Source organism: Crocodylus siamensis, chromosome 5 (assembly GCF_052110815.1).
Source record: "Crocodylus siamensis isolate JL-2025a chromosome 5, ASM5211081v1, whole genome shotgun sequence".
Classification (NCBI taxonomy): Eukaryota; Metazoa; Chordata; order Crocodylia; family Crocodylidae; genus Crocodylus; species Crocodylus siamensis.
The window spans coordinates 110,901,121-110,917,598 of NC_143399.1; the positions used below are offsets into that span (position 1 = coordinate 110,901,121).

At 42.7% G+C, this 16,478-nt stretch overlaps 1 protein-coding gene across 1 annotated transcript in view; it reads right to left on the minus strand.

Moving 5' to 3' along the window:
* DROSHA (drosha ribonuclease III) overlaps positions 1 to 16,478 on the minus strand; it is a 107,180-nt gene that overhangs the window by 48,459 nt on the left and 42,243 nt on the right. Inside the window, exons 15-17 of the mRNA XM_090049953.1 lie at positions 12,129 to 12,253; positions 8,080 to 8,179; positions 4,974 to 5,081 (exon numbers count right to left, since the gene is read on the minus strand). Coding sequence (XP_089906079.1) covers positions 4,974 to 5,081; positions 8,080 to 8,179; positions 12,129 to 12,253 — 333 coding nt within the window. The remainder of the gene's footprint in view (positions 1 to 4,973; positions 5,082 to 8,079; positions 8,180 to 12,128; positions 12,254 to 16,478) is intronic.

Sequence of the window (16,478 nt, forward strand, 5' to 3'; positions counted from 1 at the left end):
AAGAATAGAAACTAGGAGCTAGAAAAGACCCTGAGAGATCATCTAGCCCCTTACAATGACATGAAGGCATTCAAGATTAATGGCAAAGGTTTTACTAAAGAATAAATTGGTTTCTAAGCATCCAAATTGGGAAATGCACACATTTGACTACTACTTCTTTTGTATAGCTGACTTGGAGCAACAATTGTAAGTCAAGTTTAAGGTTAATTAACCAGCCTAATGCTCTTAAAGAAAGGGAATGCACCTCTGCAATGTCACTGTCAAATTTGTATAGAGGACAGAGTGTTGTTGTGTGGTCCATAGTTTGATCAGGATTGCCACAGTCACATTTTGCAGAACACCTTATACACCATTTGTCAAGTGACCACAGAGGCCATGCCCTGTTTGGATCTCATTTAGAGCCTGCAGATCATTTGACTGAACTTACAACAGACAGGCAGAGCTGATGATCAAAATAAGAACAGAACTGTAAGCTGCCTTATCTACATGTTGGCAATTGTATAGGTAATCTGCTTCAGATTTCTACAATAGTAAGGCAAAAGGAATGTTTTTTGCTTAAAAAGTGGGTTTTTTTACTTTTATTTTTAATTTAGATATTTATCTCCCACCAAGTTTTCTCTCTGAGTTCACTACAATAGTGTTCCAAATTAAGCATAAAGTTCCTTAACTAAACCTTTGCTAGACCATATAATGACCCGGGATCCTGGTTTTCTCCAAGAAAAAACAAAATTGCAAATTCTCTAATTAAAACCTCCAAATCCATGATTAAAAAAAGGAAACACCACTATATTTATAGGTATTAGTTCAACACAATATTTTGCTGATATATTTATAATTTTAAAGCAATCTGGAAGCCTACCAGTGACTTAATCACTATAATAAAATAAATTCTAAATACCTACATATTTTGGCATTTGATTTTGGGTTTTTCATCATGGAAGATTAGAGCTCCTACAGAGGCCACTCTGTACACCCCAGGCAATGCAGAAACATTCAAAATTATGCACAGAAAAAACTGAGAATTATGCAAAATTATCTACTTTTATTTATTTTATTTTTTTTTACAAATTAAACTAAATATAACACTACTTGAAACTTCTTTAGAAATATACTTTGTATGGTTGGGGGTGGATGTGGGGTACGTGTGGGGGATTTGTGAAGGTGTTGGGGGTGTGATTGTGTGTGGGTTTGTGGGGGGTTGTGAGTGTGGGTATGAGAGTATGTGGGGCTTGTGGGTGGGTGTGGGGTTTGTCAGAGATCATGAAGGGATGAGGGGTATGGGTGTGTGTGTGGGGTTTGTGGGTAGATATTAGGTTTATGTTGCACAGGCCCCATCACAGTGGTTCAGCACCAGCAGGCCCTTAGGGTGCTCATGGCCACATCAGGCACAGCCCCTGGTGGCGTGCACTTCTGGCTGACCCTCAGGGCCTGCAAATGCTGGCATGAAGCCATCCCGGCCCGCTAGTGTGTGCCTTCAAACCAAACCAAGCTGGCCGTGTACCACCAGCACGTGCAGATCACAGTACTGCAGTCAGGAGCTGCAAGCTAATCGGGCTGGGCGGGCTCCGTGCCTCCATGTGCAGCTTTCCACTGGAGTGCTGGAACCCTCACACAGAGACACAGAACTGGCTGGCCCAACCTGATGGTGCATAGACTGGGAGCTGTGCATCATGTGGCTGGGTGGGCTCTATGCTTCTATGTGGGGTTTCCAGCACTCCAGCGGGAAGTGGCACATGGAGGCACGGAGCCTGCCTGGCCCGATAGGATGGTGTGCGATTCTGTGCCTTCATGTGTAGCTTCCTGTCCGAACCACTGCACACAACTCCCAGTCCACATGCCATCAGTCTGGGCTGGACTTTCATATGGGCACCTGCAACTGGCCCACAGAGCCCCCTCCAACCATGCTGGTGCCCCCATCCATGAACCATAGCCCCTCAACCAGCCCCCAACCCCCTGCAAGCCCAGGGGGAAAATGGGCCTGAGCCAACCCTGGCTGACAGTCTCAGAGCCCTGCCCCTTCCCCCTCTCCCTCCCCCTTGGGACAGGGCTTAGGGTTTGCCGCCCACTTTGCCAGAAGTTCTTGCAGGCTGGAACTCTGCCAGCCTGCAGATCTCTTTGCAAAAGTGGAAAATCTATGGGTATCTCTGTTAAAATGAAAAATCTGCTGTTTCTCTCTGTTGAAAGGGAAAACCCACATTGTTTTAATTTTTCCATGGGAAACCCCAGCTCTCTGACAAAAATGACATTACATACATTGCTAAGTCAACAGTAGTTAAACTTGAACTTCTGATCCTCAAATTAACTTCCCTGAAATAAAAATGAGGGGTTTTATTTTTCTGTGGTTTTTGGTAGTGTAACCTATCATAGAACAGAAGGACTTGAAGGGACCTCTGAAAGTCATTTAGTCCAACCCCTTACATTAGGCAGGATCATCATTATCCAAACCATCCCAAGCAAATCCTTGCCTAATCTATTGTTGAAACTACATACGGAACCCTGTTACATAACCACAAAGCATAGGCTCCTAACCTGCTACAGGTAAAGTAGGGGCACAAGGGTGGCCAGTTGCTCTAAGGGTTGTTAAGATACACTTTAGAGATTCAAGCAAGAGGATGACTGCCCCCTTCCCTTCCAACCTCCACTACAGAGGAAGGTCAAAACCCTCAATATTCACAACAAATTGAATGGGGGAAAAATACCTCCTAATTCTAAATGTGGTGACTGATCTGACTCTTTAGCCATGAACCTCCAGATTTTAGTCCCAGCAGGAGTACTGGCACACCCTTGAAAAATCCCAGCCTTGGCTGAGGCCAACACCCAATGCTTCAATTCTTCTAAGGAAGGCAACTCCCAAAGAAACCTCCCGAAAAAACAAAACAAAACCCTGATGTGTACCAACAGGAGGAGGCAGGAAAAATTCTTGCCAGCCCTATGCAGAAACCACAAAAGCCTGGAAGCATAGGAAATACCCATCCTATAGCACAGATTTTCAACCTCTTGAACATCTCCAATGACAGAGATTCCACAACTTCCCTATGCAGCCTATCCCACTGCCTCACTGTTCTTCCAGTAAGGAAGTTTTTCCTCATATTCAATCTAAAGCTACTTTACTGCAACTTCAAGCCATTGGACTTTATCTTGCTCTCTGAAGCAAGAGAAAAAAAAGGTGTTCTCCCTCATCTTTATGGCAGTCTTTCAGATATTTGAAGACTGCTATGAATAGTAGATCCTGCACTGTTTCCAGGATTGGACGAGATGACTCTTGGAATCCCTTTCCAACCACATGCTTTGACCACTATTAATATAGACAATAATAGGCAAAACATGTTAATTTTTAAGAGGATTTTCTTTAGTTCCTTTGTCAGGATCTATGGAGTCTGCAATGCCACCTGCTCTGGGATATCTCTCAAACAGTTTGTGGCTTGGACAAGATATGCATACTTATAGGTAAAAAGATATCCTCAAAATATTTTACCTTTTTCCTATCTGAAATATAGAATGATAGGATCACAGAAAAACAGAACTGGAAAGGCTGCAGGAAACCATCTAGTACAGGGGTGGGCAAAATACTGCCCATGGACCAGATCCGGCTCACCAGGTGATATCATCCAGCCCAGGGACCCCCACGAACTACCTGAACCCCACATAGCCCACGGGGCCTCTGCTGCCACTGCTGCAGCTGCCAGGGAACCTGCTCAGTTTCCCCGGCCTCCAGCAGCCCCTCCTCATGTCCCTGCTGCAGCACTTGCTGTGGGCAGCAAGTAGGGAAACTGCAGCTGGGCAGAAGCACGGAGCCCGGGTCCCATGCCCAGCGGAGTGATGGGAGTACACAGCTTGGGTGGGAAGGGTGTAGGTGTGGGTATGTGGGGTTTGTGGCTATGAGGGAGGGTGGGGGGTGTGCCCTCCTCAACCTCCTCCACAGTGCACAACACTCCACTGCTGGTGGCAGCAGCAGCAGGCCCTGAGGGTGCTCGTGACCTGTGTAGGTGCTGCCACCTAGTGGCACACAGCTCCAGCTAGTTCCAGGACCTGCATGTGGTGGCAAAAAGTGGAGCCAGTCTGGCCTGCCTCTTATCATGTGGGGCTCATGTGAAGCTTCCAGGACTCATGTGCCACAGGGGAGAAGCCTTGTGTGATGGAGCCGGCTGCCTCCCCTGCCATGTGCAGCCCCTAGGACTCCACCAGGAATCGGGAAGGTGGGCTCCCTGCCACTTCCAGCAGAGTCCAGGAGGTTGCACATAGCAACAGGGAATAGGGAAGGCAGCCAGTTCCATCTCACAGGGTTTCCCTCTAGTGGTGTGCGAATCCCAGGAGTAAACCCCATGTAATAGAGGCAGGCTGGCTTGACTACACCTTCTTGCTGCCATGTGTAGCTCCCAGAACTGATTGGACCTGTGCGCCGCCAGATAGCTGCACCTGCATGGACCATGAACATCCTGAGGGCCCAATGCCAGCTGCTGGTGTGGGCTGCCCAGGCAGCAAGGGCTTTGTGCCATGGGGGAGGGGGTCCCTATACTCTCCCACCCTGCCCACACCCCTCCAACATATACACACGCCAACACCCCTCCAATGTAGCCCTGCCCACCCCCCCATACACACAATGACATGTCCTCACAAACTGCCCCCACACACCCCACACCCAACCATACACACATACCCACCCCACAAACAGACCTCACACACTCCCCTAACACACAATATACAAGAATAAGACTTTACTTTTGAGCTATTATGCAATCAGCTCTATATGCACTATACAAACACATACAAATCAGGACAAAATTTTTTTTTTAAATAAAATTAAAATATATTATAGCAGATGTTTGACTTTAACTATATAGTTTGTTTGTTTCCCCCCCACCCCGGTTCCAAGATGGGGGTAAATCCTCAGCAGTGGATGCTATTTAACTGGGAGACAAAAAGCTGCCCATTTACAGAACTGACTTCATTAAGAATCCTGGGCCTCTTGTTACCTGGCAGACATCAGAACGAATGCCGGTTTTCCAGAATCCCTGGCTGCTCAGCTCCACAGTCACTTCTCGTCTCATTGTGTTTTTCTGTCTAATTTTTTGCAGTGCTTCCTAGAATGAGAGAGAATGGGGTCACCATGAAAAACCTTGTACACCAGAAGCCAGCAACCTACAGCCCACAGACCCATTGCCTGAGGATAAAAGAGCTTTGGTGGCATTTGGGTGCAGGGGGAGCCAGATGTAGGTACTCTCCCCATGCTGCCTGGGAAATAAGTGGCAGTGGTGCCCACTCGCCTGCCTCTGACCTGGGGAGGCTCCATACCTGGAAAAATGTTGCCTATCCCTATGCTACACTAAAGCAATATTAAGTCTTGTATGAACATAAAATCCCAGACCCCCACTTCCCTTCCCTCTTCCCCCTCCTGCAACTGTCTATTTTTGGGCAGCATCCTTTCAGTCTAGGCACCAAAATCCTATAACTGAAGCCAGCCAAAACACCTTGGTAATGATATAATAATCTATAATGATGTAACCTGGCTATAAACAGTGAGGAGGGACATGAGAATGGTTCAGTCCTCTGATCCTGGTGGATGAATAGTGAGAACAAAACTGATTAAACAGAGATTTTTGTCGTAGGTGACGTAGACCTTTCCTCTTTATCCACCAAGGGAAATGTAAGTACAAGAGAAGGTAATTTCCTCTTGGGGTACTTTATATGTGACACCTCAACCCTAGCCTTGCATGTGGAATGAGTGATTCTTCATTCAAATCCTTCTTTCATGCATATTTCTACTTAGAAGGTTATAACATAAACACTGATAAAAGACAGACTGTTATTATATGACCCCAGCCAAACTGATGATTCTGGTTTAGTCATGCAAATGTCCCTGACATGGGACAGGGGTCAGAATCTATTGACTCTTCTGCCTACTATTATGAAACGTACCATCTTGTTCCAAAATCTGCACCTGCCTTGGCCACAAGGAGTTTTGTGTCCTGCTGCTTATATATACTTGTAAGACGCACAGGGGCCTGTGGAACCTTGAGTGTATATGCCTTTTATTTTGTGTTTAAAGCTAAAGAAATATAAATACATATATCATCAATATGCTAGGTTCTCTGAGTCCGAATTTAGGTCCTAATACTGCAAACAGTCCTATGAGTATGACAGTACCTAATTCAGAACCAGGAACTGCACCATGCTATGTTTCTCCTCTCTCCTTCTATGTTGCACCATAGGGCTTTTCTGAGAACTTCTCCCACCTCTGCTTCTCAGCCTCTACTATTTAACTAACCTCCCCCCCCACCATTAAAACTCTTCAGCACAGGGATAGCCTCTTTGTTGTTCATTACCTCAACTTCTAGCAGAATGGACTCCTGATTGACAACTGATGCATGTAGGAATAGCCCCAATATATATAATAACTTCACATCCTATAATCACTGTGAAATGACTAATTGCTGTCATAAAGGAGAAAGACAGCTAACAACATCACTCCTTTAGGATCCAATCTACATTTCAATGGACCTTGGATGAGGCCATCACTTATGCACTTTTTGGGTAGGCTTTATTATGTCTTCCAGCCTTGCAGTTGCACCAGCCACTTGTATCATCAGAGATCAGTTATGAACAATCACTTTAAAAGATTCACACACCAATTGGATGTGGCCTCACACCACCCAATATGCTATAGATGTAGCCTTCACTATCACAAAATTTGGGCATCCTAGCATAAAATTTCTGCCATTTCAATACATCTCCCTTATGACAGACAATTACTTTAGAAACCCATCATCCTAGATGATACAATCTAGAAACAAAGGTCTACACACTACAATAAGTGATAAATGTCAAAAGGAGCACTTCATTTTTGACAGCAAAATATAATCGTCTCCACACCCTATCTACTAAAATTTTAAGAATAACTCATCCATTATTCCCTAATGAGACATTTTTAATAAAAAGTTCTAGCCTTCCATTTGTTCTCTGCTGCAGTGATGAAAACTGCAGTAAAGACAAAATCATCTACTTCAGTGGCAAAAGCTTTTTTCCTTAGAATTATGGCACAGATAACTTAACACAGTGATTCTTCACTGTGTTAAGCTGAAAGGTTTTGAGTTATTATATATACTAGTATAAATACAATGTTAATTAAGCCCCATGTTCATACAACAGCATGCTATTCTTTGCAGTAGTAATGAAATCTAATGCACTGTCAAATATATTGAAGGCCATCTAGTGCAGGATCAGCTACAAAATAAGAAAACAGCAAATAAATTAACTAAAAAGAAGAAAGAAAAGCTGCTTTATCAAATTTCATTCCACACTTATAAAAGTTCTATCCTCCTTCATATACTTTACATCAGTTCTCTGATTCAGAGTTACTGTCACACATATAAAGAAACAACATTAATGCTTCAGTCCAAGATTTTTTAAAAAGACAAGGAGTTCCAAAGTGGAAGTCTTAATTCACATTCAGGTTGGTTGATTTTCTAAATTACTAAGCATTCATATCTACCATGCAAATAAATACCAGCTATCAAGTACTCAATACTCTGAGGAACAAATCACCAGTATTTTTTACCTTCAGGTATAATCGGGAGTGCTTTGTTGTGGGGGAAAATAAAAAATAACTAATATTTGTGATTCAATTATTACGTTTTTAAATATCAGTCCACCTTCTCAAGATTCACTCACTCGGAAAGAGGTTAAAGAATTTCATTAAGACTTTTCAACCAAATACAGCTTTGGACTCAGATTCATCCCAGAAGGGAAATTTTTAAAATTATGAGTAATTGAAAAGAACAGCCTGGAATGGAAAGCTCTTCTCAACATTAATTACTGAAATCATTAATGACAAATGCTATAAAAAGGTCAGCCCCTTATGGTAGTTTCTGTAATTGGGTAAAGAACTTGCAGTTGGTAGGGAGGAAAAAGCCACTCCATTAGAAGTCAAGATTAACTGTAATATCAAAGTAACACAGCGAGGAGAAAAATCACGTATGAGGACAACAGATATTACTTTGCTTATTTCCATAGGAATGCAGCAACATGTAATATTAGTCAGAAAGGGACAATGCCAGACTCACAGGCTAAGTTGCAACTCACCTCTCTCTGTGACAATTTCTGTTTATCAGCCTGTTTGACTTTGGGGCTATTAGCAAGCAAATGACGCAGCTTTACATAACTCTTCCATAGTTTTTGGTACCTGAAGTGCAATGAAAAAAAGTTAAAAAGCACTGCCAATTGCAGAAAATAATTAATGAAAACCAGAGACACATAAATGTATCACTGCTTGATCTAGTGACCAGCTTAGCTGCCATTAACATGACAAAATATTTTATCAATACTTTCTCTGCACAACAAATATGCCTCAAAGAGCTTAACATAAGAAACGAGTATAATTACCTATGTTGTACAGGAACTACACTGAAACTGAAGTTCAGAGAGGTGAAGTGCCTTACCCAAGGTCACCCAAGAGGCCAGTGGCAGAACTGGGAGGATAACTCTGATTCCAACCCAGTGCTTTGCCCTTCATATGCTCCATTCAAGTGGCTGCTTTTATGGAAAGAATAAGCCTACTTACTGAAAGGAAATGCTTCAGTCAGAACAGGGAGTTACACTGTATAAATTAATGTACAATGTTAAAAAAAATATATAGTAGAAAAAAGATGATTCAGGGGATTTCAAAAACCACTTAAAGCAACCACCTTTTAAAATAAAGGAAGCAAATGGAGGTAAGTAGGCTGTCACACTGGTGATTTATTTTTTTAATGTTTCAAATGTACAAATAGCATCAGTTTAGAATTGTCCTCATGTGGTGGTTATTGATAGTCTCTCACATGAAGTGCCAGCTGTTCTGCAAGTTCATAATACTCAACAGCCCCGCTCTCCTTCCCCACAGTTTTTTTCTTACTGGAGTCTGCTCATTGCAATTCCTGTCCATCATTCCTAAACATGCTCCCATAATCTTCTGAGACTACTGTGTCTGGCTAGTCTATATACAAATGGAAACATTGACTGTTCCTCTGCCATTTTCTCGGCACTTAAGTGAGCATGAGGATAGTTTTCAAAACAACTTATACATTTATTATCTTTGCATTCCCACCTTCTTGACTGTGGTTCTCAAGCGTTTTCACGTCAAGGCACTCTCTCTCAACTTTTCTGAGTTGGGTTGAGAGCTACCATTTTTTAAAATAAAAGTTGGGTTGAGAGCTACCATTTCACTACTTCTGCCTACAGCAGTACTTCTCAATCAGGATGCTACTCTGTGCTCCTGCCTGAATTAAGGATTTCTGATGAATCTAAGGCAGGCAAGACTTTTATGCCCTGCGTGAAACTCTCCGTGCCAGTGGGTGGGTAGGGAGAAGGAGAGCCATCTCATGTGCCCTGGGTGCACTTGTACCCAGCTGCTCCAGCTAAGCAATGCAAGTGGCTGCTCAAGCCCATACTGATTCTCTGGCTTAGCAGTCGTGAAGCCGAGCCTGACTCCGTGGACAGGCTTTGTGACAGGCTGGTGAAACCCAGCTTGACCCAACCATCTGGGCAGTTCAAACAACTGCTCCACAGTCCGGCCTAGTTCCCATTAGGCAGTGCAAAGGGATGCTTCCTAAAGCCTTTCCTGATCCAACCATGCTTGCTCTCCCCGGATACAGAAGGGCACAGGACAGTCTCACGTGTCCTGTGTGACCCTGTTGCCTAGAGGAACATGTGGAGTTGGACTTTAAAGGGCTATAGGAAGTAGGACTGTGTGAAGCTTCAGTCCTTGATTCAGTTTGGCGGAGATTTGGCCCAATTCAGTGGCTGAATCTCTGAATCCAAATCAAATCAGAGGACCTTTTAATCTCTCTAAATCAATTTGGAAAGATTCGGAAAGATTCAGACAAAGACAGCTTTAAATGTTTTTTCTACATACTCTAGTGCCAGGGGCTCATGATGCTGGGGTGCATGGAGTATCCTACAGGAGGGTGGGGGGATCACCAGCATGCTAAGCAGCAGATCCGGACGTGGAACCAGAAGTAGATCCAGTCTAATTCTGGGTCCGCCAGGGAGCGTGTGGAGGGCTCCCCAGCCCCCCCTCCTGCCCCGGCTCAGTGACTGGTGCCTCCTGGGTCTGGGGATCACCAAGCCAGGGGGACGCACGGGGGCCTCCCCAGCAGACCTGGAAGTGGACCAGAAGTACTTCTGGTCCACTTCTGGGTTCACTGCTGAACATGTGGAGGGTCCCCAGCACTGTGGGATACTCCATCCACCCCAGAATCGCAGCGATCACAAGCTGCGCTGGTACCTCAAGGTATGTAGAAAAAACATTTAAAGTTGTGTCTATGTCCAAATCGCTGATTCTCTGAATCAGCATCAAATCTTCAGGTACAGATTCAGGAGAATCAAATCAGGAACTGTGATCCAAATCAACAAATCAAATCACTGTCCATGATTCAGGCTCAATCCGAATCAAATAGGGCCTGCTTCACACACCTCTAGTAGGAAGACCATGGCCTCCAGCATCAGATGCTTCCTGATCTCCCTCCACAGGAGGCACACAGTTCAGCTTGCCTGTGGTAGCACCCACATCGTGGCACCCCCGGAAAGGACTGCTGGCACCCTAGGGTACTGTGGTGCCGCAGTTGAGAACCACCAAGCTAAACAAACAAATCAACTACCCAAGCAACAACCAAATGAACTCCAAGAAGAACTTTCCTTCCAAAAATAGAGGAGAGTCAAAGACTCCAGGAAGTCCAAAAGAAACTTTGTTCTTGGTGCTGATTTGTGTGAAAAGTGCTCAGATATTTATGCCTGAAGGATAGGAATAAAAAGAATAAAACTATACAAAAAACTAGAACAGGAAAAAAAAAACACAGAAGGCAGAACTTTCTTTTCTGAATGCCCTTGAAACAGATATTTTTTACCAAAATAATAGGTCTGAGATGCTAGAAAACCAACTCAGAAAAGTCTTAATGTTAAACTTATTCCATTAGCTGTAATGGACGATATGTGTCTAAAATCCCTTGACAGCTTTAAAGAAATCTTAACAAAAAATTTTAGATAAAGTTAAAGATAAAATGACAATGTAGGAAGAATTATAGTGCTGTGCTCTTCTAATGGCTCCCATAAAAGAAAACCAAAGAGCTTACAAATATTAGAGAACTTAGTTTCGAAACAAAGGTCGTGAAGAACAATTATTCTCATTTTACTACTACAGAAACAAAGACACCACAAGCTTAAAGTGATCTCCATGGTTAACAAGGAAGTATGTGTCACAGCTAGACAAAGAATGCAAATGTACTGGTTTGCACAACTGACTTAACCACAACCTAAAAGTGCAGTTAAATTTCAGGTCCAAGCGTCTTCATTGCTCTCAAACTGTTAAAGTTTTTTAAAATAAGCCAATAATATAAATATCATTTTCACTAAATCTCTTATTTCTTAAACAATAGTACTTTTTTTTTGAGAAAAAGACCCCTTTGCAAATTCAGCTTAAGATTTATACTAAAGTATATCATTTTAATATTGTATAAATTGTACGTTTGATTTAAATCTAAGATTTATAAAGAAAATTCAGAATAAAGCTGCATTTTTTTGAAAGAGGAGACCTATTTTCTAGTTCAGTGGTGTTCAATCTTTTGGCCCTGTGGGCCAAATGAGTGGCACAGAGTCAGTCCCACTTCTGAGTCATGACTGGGTCCAGTGTTCCCAACACTGCCCTCTTCTCCCCCCACGCACCAGAATTAGGTCCTGGGGATCTGACACCACCCCGTCCCAGTCCCTCACGCTGGAATTGGGATCTGGGGCCCAGTGTCGCCTTCATCCAGCCTTGTGTTCTGGGATTGGGCATCCCATCCAGCATCCAGGACCCAGGGTTTCTCATAGGTCCAGAAATTAGGCATCAGGAGAATTGTGGCACCACTCCCCCACCACCAAATTTCCAGACCCCTGAAGATCTCCATGGGCTAGATGATATGGAGCTGCAAGACATATCAGCCCACAGGCTGGGGGTTAAGCACCCCTACCCTAGTTGCCAAAAATACCCCAGGTCTTACCCCTTCTCCTACTGTAGTTAATTTTAGGTTTCCCATCAACTTCAAAAGGCACAAATGTACACACTTATTTAATAGACGAATATTATTTCTAACATAAACTTTTAAAGAAAAAGATCTTACTGAGGGTCTCCAGCATAACTGAGTTGAGCAGGTCGTATCCCAAAGTGGACAATAATAGGAAAAGTAATCACATCTGGATTGAACTGCTCACGGTCCAACTGATCAATGCGAACAGAGCTGGGTTTCTAGGAAGAAAAAAGAAGTTTTTTCTAATTAGCAAGCAGATCTTTTGATACCTTATGGGATATAATCTACACCCTCCAAGAACCAAGATGAATGCCATCATCATTGTGTTAAACAAGACTTTCAACACTGAATAGATGATATATTTGATTAGGTGTGCGTAAAAGAATCCTAATACATGATTGCTGGGTAACCGCTGTCTGTGTCTGACAAAAGGCCTAACAAGAGTGCAGAGCCAGTCCAGGCCCAGAAGGGTATAAAAGGAGACTCTGCAAGTGACCAGGGAGCAAGCAAACGGGGGCAGCCAACAGGGCAGTTTGCAAGCAGTTTACTGGGAGCAAGAGAAGGAAGGGGACGAGGAAGAGATGCCAGGCACCAGATCCCACTCAGGGAAGGTAAGCAAGCCACGGCTACCTGTGTTCGACTTACTGAGTGTTTATTTGGTGGGCTGTGTGTTGGGGCTTGTGCTCTGAGAGCAGCTGGGAGTGCTGCTAACTGAATGGTTGTGGGGTGATTGTGTCTCTGTCAAAAGCCCTAACACGGGGGAGGAGCCAGTCAAGGCCCAAGAGTGACCAGGGAGCAAACAGGGTAGTCTGCAAGCAGAATGCAAGCCAGTTTGCATCCCCTTCTTTGCAGGGGAGCTTTTAAGGTAAGTTCTTTCTTTAATTAAGAGTAATTAACCTACATATATTTAATATAAGCAGTGAAAACTCAGCAGTGAAACCAATACTTAAACCCCTAATGTAACTAGAGTCCAGAGTAAGGAGTTCACTAGGGAGTTTGCCTGGAAACTCTTTCACCTTCTTCACTGTAAACTTGGTGAGAGGAAGCAGGTTAACAGGGAAAAGGGAACCTTTAAGGACCAAAGAGCAGCAAACAGGACAATTAACAGGGGAGTTTGCTAGGAAACGGCTGCTTAGAAGAAGGGCCAGGAAGAGAGAGGCAGAGGATTAGACCCAGGGAAATGGCCAGAGGATGTCACAATGCCACTGCTAGCTCTTCCTCTGCTGGCACCTGTGAGGTGTTTGTCCAAGGACTCCTCACTGCCAAGGTTTCCACTTAGGTCCTGGTTTGGTGCTGCAGCAGGTTCCTTCCAAAGACAGGTAGGTGGGAGTGGTGCCCCTAAAGAAGCAGGCAAGAGAGCTACAGGAGGAGGCAGCAAAGCTCTGAAGCATCCTCTTCCATGAGTACTTCATCAAATCGATGCTGGAGGAGGACTATGAAGGAAGGACTGCCAGAGGCAGTGCTACAGAAGAGAAAGGACATGGACTCACAGGAGAGTGGAAGGTGGAAGCTTGTGACCTTTGGCAGCAAGCAGGAGTCTTCATCTCTACCTGCAGCAGTTTGCCTGGAGAACAGATAAGGAGCCCTAACAACAGAGGGGAAGGAGAATGTTCTGTTGGTAGAAGAGGCCAGGCCAGGCATCCCAAAGTTGGGATGATTAAGACCATGGCCACCAAGAGGAAGTGATGAGTGGTGGAGTTTTTTTAAGGCCCAGCTTGACAAAGCCCTCACTGGAATGATCTATTTGGGGATGGCCCTGCTTTGTGCAAGGAGCTGGACTAGATGTCCTCCTGAAGTCCCTTCCAACCCTCGTTTTCTATGATTCTAGGAAGGATTTCACTGTCAGGATGGCCAGAGACAAAGGTGTCTATTGGGAAGGCAGAGAAGGGTCACCTCTCTGGGTGCCTTATTTTTAAATTAGTGCAAGAACCCAGGAAAGTTCAGGCTGGGGTTTAGTGCAGATTGGAGGTCTCCGTATGCATAGCACATGTTTTATGGACATGAAGCATTTTCTTCAGTGTCAGACAAAAATGGCCTTTTCTGTAAGGTGTTCTTTTTTGCAAAAATCTTGTCGGTCTAATAAAAGATATCATCTCTACTGTGAGTCCTGATTGACAGTTTCTAAGAATTTCACACAACTCACCTAGACCAAACAGGAAGTTAGTGGCAGAACCATAATAGTAATACGGCAACTTCTGGCTCCTATGTCTATGTATGGTTCACTAGATCATATTACATTTCTAATTTTAGCTCTAGTCTTGATTTCTAATGTAAGCAAAATCATTATTAGACGCAGTCAATCTCACAGATTAGCAGCATAAAAGCTGTAGTACCACTCTTCGAAAACGCTGCTAAGCTGACACATATAATGAGAAATACAGTCTTATATAATGAAGAATACTTTGTCCTTTCACACTTCAAAACAGGCATTCTTCTTATAGCTTAAAAAGGACACTGTAAAAGGATGTGACTTTCACTTCACCTCTAAAACTGCAGAAAATGAATAATTACACATCACTGAAGAAGACGTGCTGTTTAAAGTGCTCTCATTCACATTAGTAGCATATGCAAAACCTTAGCTTAAGGTGAACAGTTGGGTCTTTGCATAAATATTTTTGCCATTATCTTGCAAGCTGTTTTGTTATGTGCCTACATCATTTTCCATCCTGCAATTAGCTGCCTGGATGAAGTTAAAGCTATCAGGTTCTCAGTAGTTTCTGAAAAAGGACATCAAGTATAGTGACCTCTTTATTAAAGCTGTCAATTTAGCATAGAAGACTTGCAGCATCTTTCATGAAGTTGCAAGAACAGCATGGATATTATAATTGCCTTAACAAGAAACCCCCCCAGTGTATTTATAATGAAGACCTTTCACCCCCAAATAAGCATTTTCCAAAAAATAAACAAACCTATAAATAGGAATCATTTGACTCACTTGCAAACTGCAGTCACCTCTGAAATATTCATAGTGCTCTTCAGAGAACAGAACTACAATTTTAGTTTTGAAAAACTGGCATGAACATTTGCCCATGAAAGGGAGAACTGTTCATCAGCAGCTGCTTATACGTGATGATGGAAAATTAATTTTCACTTGTGCATCCAATGAAGTTTTAAAAATAACTTTATGCATTTTAAGCAGGTGCACAGAATTTTTTGCTCCAAAGGCTTTTTCTACCTAATAGACCAGACAAAGAAATGTACAATTGGGTATCTTATTGGAAGTTCAGGGAGGAAATCGAGAACGCTGTTCACAAGGTCACCTGTTACCTTATTTGAGTCTTTATATGATGCAAGGAGGCAACTCCAAGATGAGTTATTTTTATATCTCTCCTTTCTGATGTCTGACTCCCCTGCTATTAGAAATTCAGATATTTCCAGAAATATCTTAAATATTCAGATAATCTTTTCATTCCCAACAGACTAGATGAACACCTAGGAAATTGGTAAAAATGGCAATATCATAGGTACCAAAGAAAAAAAACTTAAGGTGCAAGGGTAGAGAGGAGGGAGGGGTAATTATTACCCTTCCTGAACTATTAGATGCCTTCTAAGCAAATTGTTTAATCCTTCATGCCCACAAATTGAAGCACCTAAATAAAAAAATATCTGATTTTAGACTACTGGCATTAGGATTGCATTGGCTCCTATTTTCAGAACCACCGTGTTCTAAAGTAGAAATCAATGGGAAATGAGTGACTCTGGCATCATTAAAAATAGGACCATGCTTCTTTAGGTGCCTAAACATCAATGTTATCCCTTAACTTAAGCTGTCAATGAATGCCAGACAAAACAACTGGGTCAGCTCTGCTACAGGATCAATATTTTCTTCTTTCAATCCAACACTAGGTCTCTCATTTCTCAAAGCAGACTTCTAGTAAGAACACAGAACAGCAAACTTAATACTTGTATTATTTCTAAAGGTAATAAAAGAAGGAGAAAACATGATGTCCCTTTTCAGTCTCTATTTACACAGTATCTATTTGAGAAGGAAACAGGGCACACAAAATGTAGGTTTCGCCTTTCACATATACACCCTTTAACTCGTACAAAAAGTGTTGAGAGATCTTTTAATGGTTTTAACATCTTGTATTAAAAGAGCTGAAATGGCACAATAGCATTTGAAACACATGCTGGTCTTGGTTCAATTCCAGCTCACAAAAACGGTGCTATTTAGCTGTTTTCCATCCAAGAACTGACCAATATAGCTTTTGCTTATTTTAGAAATTTGTGATGGTATTGCAGAGAATACAGCTTTATAAAGATATTTATTTATACCGGCTGGAATAGCATCAACATTTTCATTTTTTTTTAAATAATTGCCTGTCTTTTAAAGATATGAACCTTTAAAGCTCTTCCAATACAAACTTTGAGTAAACTAACTTGAAAATTTTAATTTATTCATCATAATGCTGAGCTATTGTTGCTTCTTTATCCATCTGAACA